Source organism: Gymnoscopelus microlampas, assembly GCF_963454915.1.
Source record: "Gymnoscopelus microlampas genome assembly, chromosome: 17".
Taxonomy (NCBI): Eukaryota; Metazoa; Chordata; class Actinopteri; order Myctophiformes; family Myctophidae; genus Gymnoscopelus; species Gymnoscopelus microlampas.
Window position 1 is genome coordinate 29,968,516 of NC_139954.1, and position 15,268 is coordinate 29,983,783.

The window sequence follows — 15,268 nt, forward strand, 5'->3', positions numbered from 1 at the left end:
AAGTTTAATTTGATAAGTTTAATATAAAAAATAAAGTCTATAATGAATTGGTAACTTAATTACCATTATTAGATACTTGAGGACATTACATTGTTAGATTGAGCAAATAGTTTGCTTTTTACCCTTCTCATTGAATGCAACAAAAAGTCACATTACACTATGATACTCTCTCTACACAAACATTCAATGCCCCTCCCTGCAATAAGATGGTCTATTTAAGCTGTCAAATGTACTTGTTCATTACACTGCTCACTGCTGCTACAGGTATTGCTGCCACCCCAGCATCCACCTGTAGGCACTCACCTACTATCTCTTCAGTTTAGAGCCTAGATGTCAAAATAAATTCTGTATCATTCAATTTAAATAAATCTGTTTCACGCCTGGTCTTCTTGGCTAAAGGTTTGTGCAGCCGACCTTTGTTATGGTACGTTCACTCTTGCTTGTAAGTTAGATGGCCTGTTTATTTGGACTGGTGGAGTGTATGTCTCAGGCTCCGGGACCCATCAGTGAATATGCTGTGTTGGGAGTCTGGCATTCTGTTACTTAAGCCAAAATAAGCAACAGCATCTGCCAAGTAGTCCAATGCTGGGAAGAGAAGCATGTCTATTGACTGCTCACAGTACTCTCAATTAAACAACATTGCAAAGGGAATAGGTTAAGGATTATTTTATTACTTAGCAGTTTGTACAGTTTCTACCATGGAAAAATAACATGTAACATAAGACTGTATTTACAATTCCATTTTTACAAAATGTCTTTACAAGATTTTTTGCCAGTTCAAAAAATTCTAGACTAAAACACACAAAACATACACATTCACACACATCCAAATCAAACATTGTAATACACACATAAATAAATATAGACATTCACTGACTGTTCCACGACAAATATTTCTACAGCCAAGAACATATACAATTCATCTTTCCACACAAGTTATAATTTCATTAATAAACATTACATATTATTCCCCATATAGTTCTTTGTTAATCTGTTAATGAAATATTGGTAACATATTCAAAAGAGGTAACACAGACATTATTTCATGCCAACAGAACGCTAACGTTGTCATGCAAAACCATTACAAGCATTCAATTTGAAGCTAGTAATTCATTTACAGTTCAAAAATCAAATGTACTTCTACATGCAACATACTATGAGAAATATTCTGGGTGACTACAATTTTTTTAGTTACATTATTCAGTCAGTACATACTGTATGCCTAAGCGCCTTTTTAACAGATAAATCAAAAATAAATAGATGAATTTCGAAATTCCTTTTTTGATGAAAAAAAGAAGATTGTTTTACAATTCTATGGCATTTCCCTCCATTTATGTTCAAGTGTCTTCAATCAAGTTGCAAAAAAAAAAAAAAAAAAAAAAATCATGTCCTCAATCAATTGAAAAGCTGATGCATGTTGTGTTCAAATCCAACCGGAATTGCTAATGTCCTGTTGCCATGTAGACCATTGAATTGTTGTGGACCACAACAGTATATCGTGTTTGACCTGACAATTCAGAACTGTTGATGAATTGGTGAAGTACGTACAAAACTAGCACAGAAAATGAGTCCTACAGTTTGCATTTGACTATTCAAACCAGCAACCAATCTGATGACCTTGGTCAAGAGAAGGGCTAAGAAATAAAAGCATTATGTGCTCTGGAGACCGGAGAAGAAGGTCCCATATAGGGGGGGGGGGGGGGGGGGGGGTCAGTTCATGGTCTGTTGTGCAGTGTATTCCATTTATTTCCACACTGTATTCCTTCCCTGGTAGACAGGAGAAAGGAGCCATTGGCTGGGCTCCCCATGGGGTCTGCTCAGTGTCTCTCTACCGACGACTTCTGATGATGAGAGTGGTGCTGCCTGAGTCTAGGTCCTGCATCAAACACAAGAGCAAACAACAACCATTGAAACCATGTTAACACTACACAGATCCATCGTATTTAGCCATTTGATTGGTTCGGTGGCAATCACGTGGGCACAGCTTGCAGCTAGTTCAGGTTAGGTACTGTTATAGTTAAGATTAGGCATCGGTTTGGTGTAGTTTAATACATTTTTGTTAAGGTTAGGCACTGTTAATAATCGTAACGTTTAGACATGGGTTAATAAGGTTAGGTACTGTTAGAATGGTTACATTTAGGCATGGGTTTGGTTTTGATTGATACATTGAATACTTTCAAAAACAGTACAGCACTTACTATTATGCAAGCAATGCTAAAAGGATAACACAAAAAGCCTTGTTTCCATTAAGGTAAGGTTAATGTTGGATAGTGATTCCTTTACTAATTCGGTCCGACAACAGAATATCCACTAAGAATGAACCCAGTCAAGTGAAAACTATTGAGTACATTCCAAGAGATATGGACCGCAGTAACTGTGACGACAGCAGACAATGATGGCTTGGCTTGGTACTTACGATGCTGAAGTACAGGTAGGACGCTAGGAGTCTGGAAGGTCTTAACAGTTGCAGGACCCTCCCCTCCACTTGTTATGACCTGCACCTCCAGTCTATAGTAGGTGGCGGGCCGCAGGTTGGACACCACAAGCAAGTTATGATCCTAGAAGAGAACAGCAGGCAATCAGCAATCAGCACAAGACAATGTGATTCAGAATTTGACTGATTTTGAATGAGCCCTGCTACATAAACCTGGGGAGTGTGAGCTTACAAAGTTCTCTCTTTGCACAAACCATAGACAAAAACAAAGATTTTTTTTTTGGGTCTACTCTTTTTCTTTTTTGCTGCCAGTCTGGTAAAGTGTGCAGTGGGTGGTTTTATTTATAGATGAGCTCGGCAGGCTGGGAGGTGCAGACAGCCGGAACGTGTTGTTGATAGAGCAGATTATGTAGAATAGGGGGCTTATTTATTTTTTATTTTTTTGAGAGAGCTCGCTCAGGATGAAAGAGGAAGGAGGAGAGAGAGATTAAAAGGTAGAAGGAGGAGAACTTCTTTCGGGACACAACGCCCCTCCATCAGATCTATCTGTCTGTCTGTCCACGCGCCACTGCTTATCACAAGATTCATGTAAAGAGGCTACACCAGTAATACCCTCACCACTGACAGATCCTGCATAATGAAAGGCTTAAGATAGCACCTCTCTTCCTCCAGTACAGGGCAGCATTCACCTCTCAGTTCAAAAAGTGGAAGCCTAAGCTATTTCCACTGTACTACGTCCAAAAGCATACAAGCTGCAACATTCTGATATAGCCAATAGAGCACAGTGATTACAGAAATGGGAATTTAAACTAAACTTACTGGGGGCAGGATTTGGGACTGGGAGATTATGCTGTTGGGCAAGCTATTTTGCCGGCTCTCGGTGGTCACCTCAGCCCATGTAACCTGAAATCCTGTGATTCGCTGGTGGGGAGCCACCCTGGACACGCGCCATAGGAAGTTACCAGTGATGTTCCCCTCGCTGATGGAGAATGAAGCAGTCAGATTCTCTGGCTTGGCCAGCACCTTAGGAAGCCCTGAGGAGAAAGGTGTGCAGGGGAGAACTAATTCATCATTCATATACAACAGCATGGTGTGTGAAGGCATTGAAGGTCAAACGCAGTGAATACATTTATTTACCATCCCTATGTGAGCTCAGTCAAGGTGTTCGCTACGAGGCTAAGGTATGGTGACTGAATGCCAACACTCACCTCCCTCCCCTGGGCAGGGGATGTGTTTGTGAGTCTTGCTACGGATGGTAGCGCAGGACGGTGTGAGGAAGGTGGTGCTCTCGTCCTTGGAGCGTCTCTTGGACTTGAGCATGTGAACGGTGACTTTGTACTTGCAGGAAAACAGCAGGCCGGCGAGGTTGATGTAGTTCTCCTGAGCCAAGAAACACATTATTCAGCCCTGATGACTTTGACATGTCACCCAGGTCAGGTCCCATGGAGCTTCAGAGATAATTAAATACACAGAGCCAGGGAGGCTCACATTCCCTCTTAGGCCTAAGGAACATGCCCCACATTACAGGGCCACTTTGAACACCCACATGGTAGGGGTTAAGCCACTATTCTTCCATTCAAACTGCAATACAAATGATGATTTCTTTTTTATGGCTTCCAAATGTAGCACAAACACAAGAGGAACTTAATAAAGATGATGGAACCAAAGTGGATTCATGTGTAATAATTTTAAATGAGATTGCCATGGAAATCCATGTTAATGAATTCTGTGGAGCGTTCTAATACTCATTTCAGACTTTAATCATCTATTGATCTAAACAAAAATGCCTTTCTCATCTCTTTTCTAGGAAACAAAAAAAATCCTGCTGAGTGGTGGATTTAGATCTTGCATTTGTAATAAAGCGGTTCAAAATTAATGGGCCATCCCAAGAGAAGGGGTGTGTGTGTATATTCTCTGATATGAAACAGCTCTGATTAAAAGTGAATGAGGCGCCATGCTCTCACACAGGGGTCTACAAGCAAAGGGCTGGAATGCTTCCCAGTGATCTATAGAAAAAGGATGTATATTTCCTAGCAACCGGAGAGCTGGTCCCTTAAGAATGCATTGATTGCCAGGCCTCTGCCATCCTGTATCAGACTGAGCCCAACCAGCCAAACCTCCCCAACCCCCTGAACCTCTCCCAACCCCCAAACCTAAAAAAAGCCCCTGTGCAAGCAGCATGGCTGGGGCTGTTGGAGGTGAATGGTCGCCCATTCCCGGAAACATTGTTTAAGTAAATGCGTTTTATTGGCCAACACACCACATGTCTGACCACACGACTGAGTCATAATATCCAAAACAACAGCCAGCGATTTGCCCCGTGCAAAACCAACACGATGGGGATTCAGACTCACAACTGGACATGTTTTCTTTAGAGGAGCTGCTCTCTAAGCATTAGACAAAAGGTTAGGCACGTGCTTTGCATAGCACTAAGCTTGCACACCGAGCTTTGGGTCTCAGCACTGTGCTCTGTGAGGTGTCTCTCAACTGGACAGTCTGAAGCATTGTTAGGGACTAACCTGTGTGACAGATTTCTCAGGTCCCCGTGTCTCATTGTGGCTGCAGTACTCTGGCATCCATTGGACATGGTAGCGACTCACCAGGGGATCTGAGGCAAGGGGGGAGGAAGAGAGAAAAGAGAATGTCATTCAAAAGGAACCGCATGGCCGAAACATACTACAAAGCGCCCATTGAACATAAATCAGATATCATATAAAACTCTGCCTAGATGAAAAATGCATGATGGTATCTTGCGAATCACAACACCGCTCTGCGTGAGATCTGTTCATTTCATCGCTTTCATCGCAGATGATCCGGATAACTTATCTGCCTCCAAAAACATGACTGCATTTCCTTCTCGCAGTGGTTCTTCTTAATCCAAGCATTAGACTATCAGCTGCAGTATGACTTTCCTTTTCCCTAACGTTTTCTGTCTTTTATCAACTGAGGGGCCATTACACAGCCAAAACATTCCTCGCCACAACTGCTTAGGGCTTTCACAACCTCATCAGTGGAGCGCCCATGATAGCCTTGCCGGGATGCCAGGTTCAAGCCCTGGTCTGTAGCTGCAGCTTTCATTTCATTAGCGTACAGTAGCGCCTCATTGGCTAATCAGCTGTGTGTATATCCTCCCCTCACCCACATCTCATTCTACTGGATTTATTATTCATTCTCCTGTGTCACATGGATGTGCAACGCCTCTCCGATTAATAATTGAGTTATGCTGCGTTAGCCCCTTGGCGTGGGCCCGGGTTTGCGGTGGGGAGATAAAAGGGGTCCTTTGAAGGCTTAGACACAGATCTGGCACTCAGAGCCCCTGAGCTTTTTGGAAGCAGAAGAGAGGAATTACAGGGAAGCGGGAAATTGGAGAAAAATAAACAAGATATGCGTGGCTGGGTCTGACAGGGGGTGGGTGGGGGGGGGTGCTATGTAAAACAAGGATCGGTACATGGAAATCAGGTAGAGAACAGAGTCCCGGCAATGGTCGATAAATCATGACTGGGAGCTGGCTTTAGAAGTGCCGCCACTGCCGGACTGCTGTCTATTGTCTTGCGTGCAAGATAGACAGTGATATATCATCTATGTCAGTGTATAGTAAAGCTCTCCTACATCTGGCGCAGGCACTCAGACAAACCAGGTCCTGGTCCAGATCTGCTTGGAGCCACGCTGTTCTGATCAGTACCAAATAAGACAATGAGTAAAGGAATTTAAATGCGGCTTGGTTAAACGGTTCCTTTTCTACGCTGCAGAAACATGCAGGGATTTCTATATTCCACTCCATCTGTGTGTGTGTGTGTGTGTGTGTGTGTGTGTGTGTGTGTGTGTGTGTGTGTGTGTGTGTGTGTGTGTGTGTGTGTGTGTGTGTGTGTGTGTGTGCGTGTGCGCGCTAAAAGGCAGGGTCTTCCATCAGCCCAGCGAGAAGCAGCATCTATACCGCCCGTTGGGGGTCTACAAACAAGCCACAGCAAAAGGAGCTGGACCAGGATTAACTCCACTCTACAACTCCGCGGTTCTGCTTGACCCAGTCACCATCACTCAGCTCTCCGAGTCCTGGCCAGGTCTGCTCACGGTTCTCGGCCAACATACCGAAGTCTCACTCATACTCTTTCTCATTCACCTCCTTCTATTTCTCACTCCCTCTCTGTCTCTCTTTCTCTATATCTCTCTCTCCTTCGGTGTGATTCAGCAGTGGGTCTCTCCAGCTCCAGCACCAGGCCTCTCTCCTTTAGCCAGCCCTCTGCATTCTTGACTCTGGGATGTGGAGCTTGGCTTGGGCGATGACATATATTAGTAACATAACATAGACCAGTGAATGGAACTTGACAGGTTACCCTTGGAGCGCGCCTTTCAAGGTTTCCATATTTCCACTCTGGTATTAACGGAGAGGCTGGGGAATGGATGCTGCTGGGACAGACATTCCTATAGGCTTTAACCCCTCTTGGGCGCTACCCGTGACTGTTTCTGGGCTGGTGACGTCAGGTCTTGTAAAACAAAGTGGACTGTTTCAAACAGCAACGCGAGGGTGAGGATCTATTAAATACAGCTGTCAATAAATCCCATCACACGGCTGCTGGCTCCCTGTGTTTATTGTTCTTTACTAAACAAGAGGCTCGGCTCTAACAGCCCATGTGCAGGTTTACGCTCACTTGCCCAGCACTCACATTACCCAGTTCCCACAAAGACACATTGTTTCATTTAGGTCTTCTATGCCATCCAGTACCAGCTTCACAAAATCAACCTTTCACTGTTTAAGAAACTGAGAATCCCTCCTATCACAGAATTGATTAGGGCATTGAAGAGTCAAAGTGATTGATCGGCATAATTAGTTACTAATTGCAGTCTAATTAAACCCATACAGTACAATGCATACCTCCGCGGTTCTTCCAGTAGACGCGGACCTGCAGTTGGCCATCCTGGTAGAAGGGTGTGCCCACCTCAAGCGGTCCAGAGGGGCGTTTAGCCAAGGTGGAACTAATAGGATTAATCTCCTCCTTCTTTGACTTGCTCAGTGATTTGACTGCAAAAGAGAAAGGGGAGATGTTTACTGTTGTAGCTAGCATGTTAACAGAAGCACACAGTGATCTCTTTCTGTGTTAGAACTCATTCTCATTTCAGAAATGTGAATATTATAATATTGCAAAGTCAGAGACTGATGGATCAAACATTAACCGCCTGTCTTCACCTGAATCGTTACTTTGAGCCGTACTGAATTGGAGAGCAGCCTTGGAACTCTTCAGGCGCACCTGTCCCCAGTAGGCCACTGCCTGCAGCTCCACAGTGTACGTGCTGTTTGCTTGCAGCCCTTCCAGATCCACCCAGCTCTGAGCCTGAGGCAAGAAAAAACACACACGTCTTACACAATGACAGCGGGAACGGCGCACTGTCACGACCATCGCTCAGAGCCCAGTCGCTGTCCCGTTGGTAAGCCTAGTTCGACCCAGCCCGGCCCGCGCCGGGTCCGGGCCTGTGGGAAAGCCCGGTTATTGGAAACACATGTGGAGCTGAGGAAAGCATCATGGTGAGGAGATAGCCTTCAGGGCCTCCTCACTGTGTGTTTGACTTCTAGCATTCCTCCATCAGCATGAGCTTGATGAGTCCTACTTATTGACTGTGGTTGTTTTGACATTCCGCTGCCAGCGGGCTGCTTTCAAAGCCCCGAGGTGCCAAAGTGGAAACCAGTAGTACATGTGTCAATAGGTGTTTGGTGTCTCCCACCTCTATGTCCGCCGTGCCACATCTGCTACGGATTTCAATAAGCTAATTCAGAGAAGACTCTGTAGACTTTACCGTCTAGACAATAGACCTTTCTGCTCAGGTTTAATGAAATGCTCTTCACAGAGATACACAGAGGAGTCTGGTACCAGTTAGCACCTCTCTGCATGTAATTATAATCAGTCAGTATTTTCTCAAATTGAGGTATTTTGACACGTGCACTACTTTCATCAGCAACTACACTACTACAGTATGTTCCCAGTAATAGTGGGAAGACAGCATGTGTTTTATAGGATACATTAATTTTTGCTATGTGTGTGCCAGTTTCATTTAATGGGGAATCCTACTCAATTTGACCAATTTAAGCACCCAAATTGTATGTGTTTCCCCTATTGTGGGAGAATCCAATCAATATGCATCTGGGTAGGATTTTGTTGAAAGCCATCAGCCAGACCACTGAGACTTTAATTTATGGTACCATCAAAATGCAAACGCCGAGCGTTGCTACACTGGAAATCAAACAGAGATGAAAATGCTACTAAAATGTGGTCTTTTTTATGTGCTCTCTATGTGCCATCCCAGATACTGCAAATGAAGCATTATGCAACCTTGCAAAATAATCTCTAGGAAGGATATGAAAGTTTCTACTGTCAATCAATATCAGCAGCATCAATATTAGCATCATTCATGGCAATGGATTCGTGTGACAAAGAAATGAGAACAATAGAAATGTAGTTGCTCAACCGATTACCATTAGTGAAGTGGATTTAGGATTTTTTAAAGATGTGTTGCCTATATTCATCACTTTTTTGATGTTTAGTTGCTGAACACTGATCACTTCACACTGCTACTCAATATACTCCATAGCTCATGATAGAGCCATATAGTTAGTGTCTTTATCTGACACACTGAATATTCTTGTCCATCTATGGGAACACAACTTACAAACAGAATTTTCATGCTATTAGGGACTGGATTATATTTATGCATGAAGATACGGTATTCATGTTTCATGGGCATGAATAACGAGTACACTTTGAAGCTATTCAGATCTATGTCTAATATGCTTATGCCTTAATTAGAATATTCCAGCCTGGTCCCAGGAGACTTGTACCCCAGTTTGGGAATAGCCATATTACACAAGCAGAAACAGTGAGAAAGTCTCTGGAATACTTCCTAGCTGTTTGGCTAGCACGTATCTAAATAATACGAATTCTGACAATAAACTTTTAGATATCCAAATAACACAGGGCCATGATTAGATCTGTATCACTGTAAATGAGCCTCAAATTATGTTGTGTTTTCTTTCAAAGTTAACCATGCGCTACACTGGGATTTTAATCAGTTGTTTGAGGAAATACAGCAATGAATAGGGCATTGTGTGCTGTGGACCTTCACATGAGTGATAGCCCTATACGTTTATGTAATCAAATGCAACTGCCTTTCCATGTTTATGTTTTTTCTCATCGTGAGCCTGTGGTACTTATTTACTCTGATGTGTTGAAGTTGTGTGTAAGAGGGTGGGTGGTTGATGAGATGGGCTTGGACAAGCCCCAGTGTTCCTAGAGAGAGAGAGAGAGAGAGAGAGAGAAAGAGAGAAAGAAGCACATGGCTCAGGGCCACAGGGGAGAAGATCACCTCGTTGGTGGTCTTCCTCCTCTTCTTCTTGGACGGCACCATAGACTTGCCGGGCACCGTCCAGCTCCAGAACACTTTGTAGTGATGAATGGGGATGTCGGGCTCCCCCGGCAGTGTCCAGTTGAGACGGACCGTCACCAGGCCTTCGTCGCCCAGCGTCATGTTGGTGACACGTAGGCTGACAGGACTGGGCGGGGCCGACGGATCTGAGGACATAGCAACATGCAACAACAGTCAACACACAACACACTCGGTCATCATCACAGATTTGGAAACAGCTGTGGCCCTTTTGGGCGCTGTAAGCAGAACTGAAGGCATGGAGACAGGCTGTCTCTTGTGGCATGACAAATACTATTAGGACCCTGGCTGGATTTGCAAGTCAAATGTGAGTTTGAATGCATCAGAAGCCTGTGCAGTGTGCACCTTCCATTGCTTTGCACTGCAGCTGTATGTGTGTGACTCTCTCTCTCTGTGTGTGTGTGTGTGTGTGTGTGTGTGTGTGTGTGTGTGTGTGTGTGTGTGTGTGTGTGTGTGTGTGTGTGTGTGTGTGTGTGTGTGTGTGTGTGTGTGTGTGTGTGTGTGTGTGTGTGTGTGTGTGCGTGCGTGCGTGCGTGCGTGCGTGTGTTGGGAGGGGACTTATGATGATGGTGTGTAAAGTAATTAGTCCTCCATTGACAATGTGTCATGAGGTGTTATGACAGGTGTCATGTCACGTCTATGACAGCGTTTGGCAGCGCAGAGAGAACAGGTCAGAGGTTAACAAACACATGCTGCTCACTTCAGCTCCACATTCACATTCCATTACTCTCTAGTACTCATACTACTAACTTGTACAATGAGTGCGTGCGTGTGTATGTGCATATATGTGTGTGTGTGTGTGTGTGTGTGTGTGTGTGTGTGTGTGTGTGTGTGTGTGTGTGTGTGTGTGTGTGTGTGTGTGTGTGTGTGTGTGTGTGTGTGTGTGTGTGTGTGTGTGTGTGTGTGTGTGTGTGTGCGCGCGTGCATGTGTATAAAGTAGGTTGTGAACCCATCCAGATGGACTGTCACCCAGCCTGCAGCGGGCTGCCAGGTACAGTGCTGATGTCAGCCTGGTGTGTGAAGGGAGGCAGAGCCACATGCCAGACCCGGGGGAATAGACCCCCTAATGACAAAATTGCCTAATTTATACTCCTTCCTTCATATGATGGTGTCCTATAAAAAAACAGCAGATCTACAAGTACAAACCACCTAAGCCGCAGCCTAGTTAGCTGCTCTGTCTCTCGTGCCTTCTCCCACCTGTAACACATTTAATCTGGTCCAAAAACACAATTGGACGTGGTCGGTTCACCGTCCCAGCTGATGCTGGCAGCGCAAGATAAATAAGCGGACAATTTTTTTGTAAATTGCCCTGACAAAGTTCGGTGCTGGCGCAAAATTGCTATCAGATGATACGTCTGTGCTATGTAAATAACGATGGCATGGCTGACTGGTGACGAGCTCATCAAACCCGTGACAGCTCCCATCAATCTATCAACATTGTGCCACTGATTGGACTGATTGGGGATCGGTTTCACTCCCTGAAGCAGAATCCTTTTCCACCTGGTGTCTGGCGATGTCAGACAGCCCTCCAGAACACTCAGGGGAACACATGTAGGACTTCAGATTGACAGGGTAGGTCGCCGACGTGCACACCAAATGTGCAGATGCTTTTTTTAGGCTTCACATTTGGTACTTACTGGCATGTGCTACAAATATATCCGCTTTGTTGAATCTATCAAGACACTAACCCTGAGTGTTGATTTAATAACCTTAGAAATTGATCCAGAAGAGACTGAAGTAACAATCTGCCGTGGATTCTGCCGTGTGAACGTGCATTAAATGTTACAATACAAAGAAAACACACTGGAGTGTTGATACCAGAAGCAGCAACAATAAGAACTCCTTTCTTAAAAAAATGTACTATTGAAACTTTAGATGTATCTCTCTACTCCTATCTATAACTGACCTGACCTTTCCTATTGCGGTTCTGCTACGACAAATGAATGTCCCTCACGGGATCAATAAAGGTCTGTCTGTTTATCTATTTTTCTAACAATAAATGCGCAGAATTTCTCTGTGCGTGTCTGCGTGTGCAAGTCTCTGTGTGTGGCAGTTGTCAGAAATATCTATAAATCCATAAACTCTGTATCTGTCTGTCTGTCTATCTGCCTTTTATGCCCATATATGGAGATCCCTGATGTCATCAATATGGTATATCCTAGTACTGACGTAGACTGGCCACCAAGTAGTATGATAATGGTTACTGTCCCTCTTCCAACGGGTACTGCATACCGAGGGACATGCGTTCGCAACGGGCATCGGCCTAGTGCTTGTCTATCTAATCAGACAAACACCAAAAGCCTGATTTGTATTACCTTGTACCAAACTACAATCTCGAGGCGATGTGAGCGTTTGACACCGCTGTACGACCAAGTATATAAATGAAGCATACATTTAGGGAGGCATTGTTATGGCTAATTTATATTTATTTGCGCGAGCTCACAATGTGTCGCGCTGCGATGCGTTGTGAGCTTGTAGATCGTCTATTTTCGGTGCAAGACACGATGTGCAACCAAGTATAAATCAGGCTTGAGCCATTTCATCTCAATGCAAGTGAACTGGTAGGCACACGGCTCTGCCTCCACTTGTCAAACAAACACACATTATCTGATCTGGATCCGTCGGAAATCTAGACGCAATATTACATTCATAAACCTGTAATCCCTGGGAACCACACTGCAATCAGCCAGAGCTTTAACGAATGCCATCTGTGGCTAGCTGTGCTACGCAAGCTATTTAGTGTCATTCAACGTGGAACATGGAGGGCAGTCGAGGAGTTCGAGTAGCGACGCGCACTGCCATCAGAGCTCAGCTCGGTACCGCTAATCTGCGGCAAAGATCTGAAATAGGCTACGTTACCTCATTCCTGCTGGAAGCCAGACAAAACTTGCATTCATTTGAAACCTGCAATATCCTGACTAATTCAGACATATTACATTTTATATGACCGTAAAGAGGGGGGAAACCCCTCCTTTGAAGACATAAATGAAGATCTGGTTGCAAACACAGAAAAGCAATGTTCTGCGCACCCGGCTCTTTCTCATGATTCATGTTCAACTTGGGAACGGCATGAATTATAACTTCAATTTAGATCATTTGGGCAAGTTTGTAGAAACTGCTGGTGGTGGAGAAGTGCTTTAGGAGAATCCAAATGATACACTGTAAAATCCCAAGATGTTAACCACTTAAAACCTATATACAGTACTTTGTTAAACTGAGTCCTCTACGGGCCTGTACTGTGCCTACCATAGTATCAAGGGCAAGACCAAGAGGTTTCTGAACAGCTTCCACCTGGCTACCATCAGACTGTTGAACAAAGACTGACCACCTCCTGGCCGCCTGGCATCAGACTGGCCATGGACTTTTAGTTTTTTCTTGTGTTTCCACAATGTGGTTTTTTTTCCTGTGAAAGTTATCGCCTACAGTACGTGAACCTGGCAATGTGTTTTTTTTTGCACCTTAATGTCTAATCTCATGCACATACAGTACCTGCTGCTAATGTGGACCTACTGAAGTGTCACCACCCGCACCTTATGTCTAACATCATGAACATGCTGTACCTGCTGGTCAATAGAGCGTGCCAACGTGTCGTCACCACGGGGGGGCGTGGCATTGGGCGTGGCATTGGGCAGTGTTAAGTCAACCTGGTTTTTACCCCTCAAAGATGTCCGCCGCTACCCAAAAGACACTTGTTGACGCCCCCTTCAGGATTTTTGGCACGCTCTATACTATGTGCATATAGATATTTTGATTTCTTTGCCTCTCTTTGACATGTTTTTCTTTTACCGTTTGATTTTCTTTATCCTTGCACTCAGTGAGGGTAAAGTTCGTCTCACGTTGGGCGTGGACAGGACATACATGAACGCGCATTTGATTTACAAACAGGGATTCATCTCTGTGATCCGCACAAATCAAGGCTTTACGCAACCTTTCGTGAATCACACACCGCTCTGTACTTTAAGAAAATACACTAAAATACAGTTGGACATTTCCAAAGAGATTTATGAATGAGGCACAATAGATCTTTGTGTGCATGTACGAACAGTTCAAACCGACTAAATTAGGCATTACTGAACCAAATGCTCCACCTGTTCCAAGGTCTTAACTGTAACAAATGGAGGGCATAGGGTGTTAAACAGGAACTTACACTCAATGCAAGGCCACACACACACACACACACACACACACACACACACACACACACACACACACACACACACACACACACACACACACACACACACACACACACACACACACACACACACACACACACACACACACACACACACACACACACACACACAGACAGACAGACAGACAGACAGACAGACAAATGCACACATGCACACATGCACACATGCACACAGGAACAGACCTCTGGAGGAGCGGAAGTGTTTGCTGGGGGCGGTGAAGCCGCGGGTCCCATGGACGTTGACTGCAGCCACTCTGAACTGGTACCATCTGCTGGCTCTGATGTCAGCCAGTTGGACACGTTCCTCCGCGGTCTGAGGGACAGATGGGGAAAGAGCAAGCCACGGGGGTCAGGGTTGACGCAGGGTCACAGCCCCCATGTGATTTTTGCTGCCACATCAGTCATCTGTGTGTTTCTCTTCGCCAAAACTTTCAAAGACATTGCGACTGTGAGGAATGTGCAACCGTGTGCAACAATCTGTCATCGCTGTGCAGCACTTTGGCAGCTGTAGCATGTGGCATGCTGTCGCACGTGAAGCCAAGGTTTCCGATGATGACAGAGGCGGCCCAAAACAAAAATCTAAATGTCTGATGTTTGATATGTACACAGTAAAATCCTGAGTTAATTTGACCACTGTTAAATTGTTTTGGGCATGTCATTATAGGCCAAAAGTTCCCAAATCTCTTATATAGTTTGCCATATAACAAATAGTGAAAATTGCAGATCTACAAGCTCTCTTGAGCGTATTATTTATGATCTTCTAGATCGGCCATTTTCACTATTTGTTATATGGCAAACTATAAAGAACTTAAGTGATTGATTGAGAGTGTACAAAAAAACATAGCAAACACAGATTTTCCAATGTAGCGATGTGACATGTGTGTGTGTGTGTGTGTGTGTGTGTGTGTGTGTGCAGTGCTCTACCTGTGCCACATTTTGCCACTCGGTGGCGTCGTCCTCACTGGGATGGATGCCGTAGTTCCAGCGACGCTGCACCACATAGAGGACGGGCTCCACAGAAATATTGAACTTGGAGGACCAGCGAATCTCCAGCTGCCCCGAGGGCTGCTCCGAAAAGATCAGATCCTTCCTCGGCTTCAGAGGGACACCTAGAGACAGACAGGCAGGTAGGAATGATGACATGTGTTTGAGAGATTTGACATCACCACCAGTGGAAACATTTTATACGTCAACTCCCGCCTTTCTTCCCC

At 44.6% G+C, this 15,268-nt stretch overlaps 1 protein-coding gene across 1 annotated transcript in view; it reads right to left on the reverse strand.

Annotated features, from left to right (window-relative positions):
• Positions 1-650: 650 nt before the first annotated feature.
• Positions 651-15,268, reverse strand: part of anos1 (anosmin 1) — a 42,942-nt gene continuing 28,324 nt past the window's right edge. The window contains exons 5-14 of the mRNA XM_084083830.1: positions 14,982-15,166; positions 14,241-14,370; positions 9,785-9,990; positions 7,617-7,761; positions 7,305-7,451; positions 4,954-5,042; positions 3,643-3,814; positions 3,254-3,468; positions 2,417-2,558; positions 651-1,876 (exon numbers count right to left, since the gene is read on the reverse strand). Coding sequence (XP_083939956.1) covers positions 1,818-1,876; positions 2,417-2,558; positions 3,254-3,468; positions 3,643-3,814; positions 4,954-5,042; positions 7,305-7,451; positions 7,617-7,761; positions 9,785-9,990; positions 14,241-14,370; positions 14,982-15,166 — 1,490 coding nt within the window. The 3' untranslated portion in view covers positions 651-1,817. The remainder of the gene's footprint in view (positions 1,877-2,416; positions 2,559-3,253; positions 3,469-3,642; positions 3,815-4,953; positions 5,043-7,304; positions 7,452-7,616; positions 7,762-9,784; positions 9,991-14,240; positions 14,371-14,981; positions 15,167-15,268) is intronic.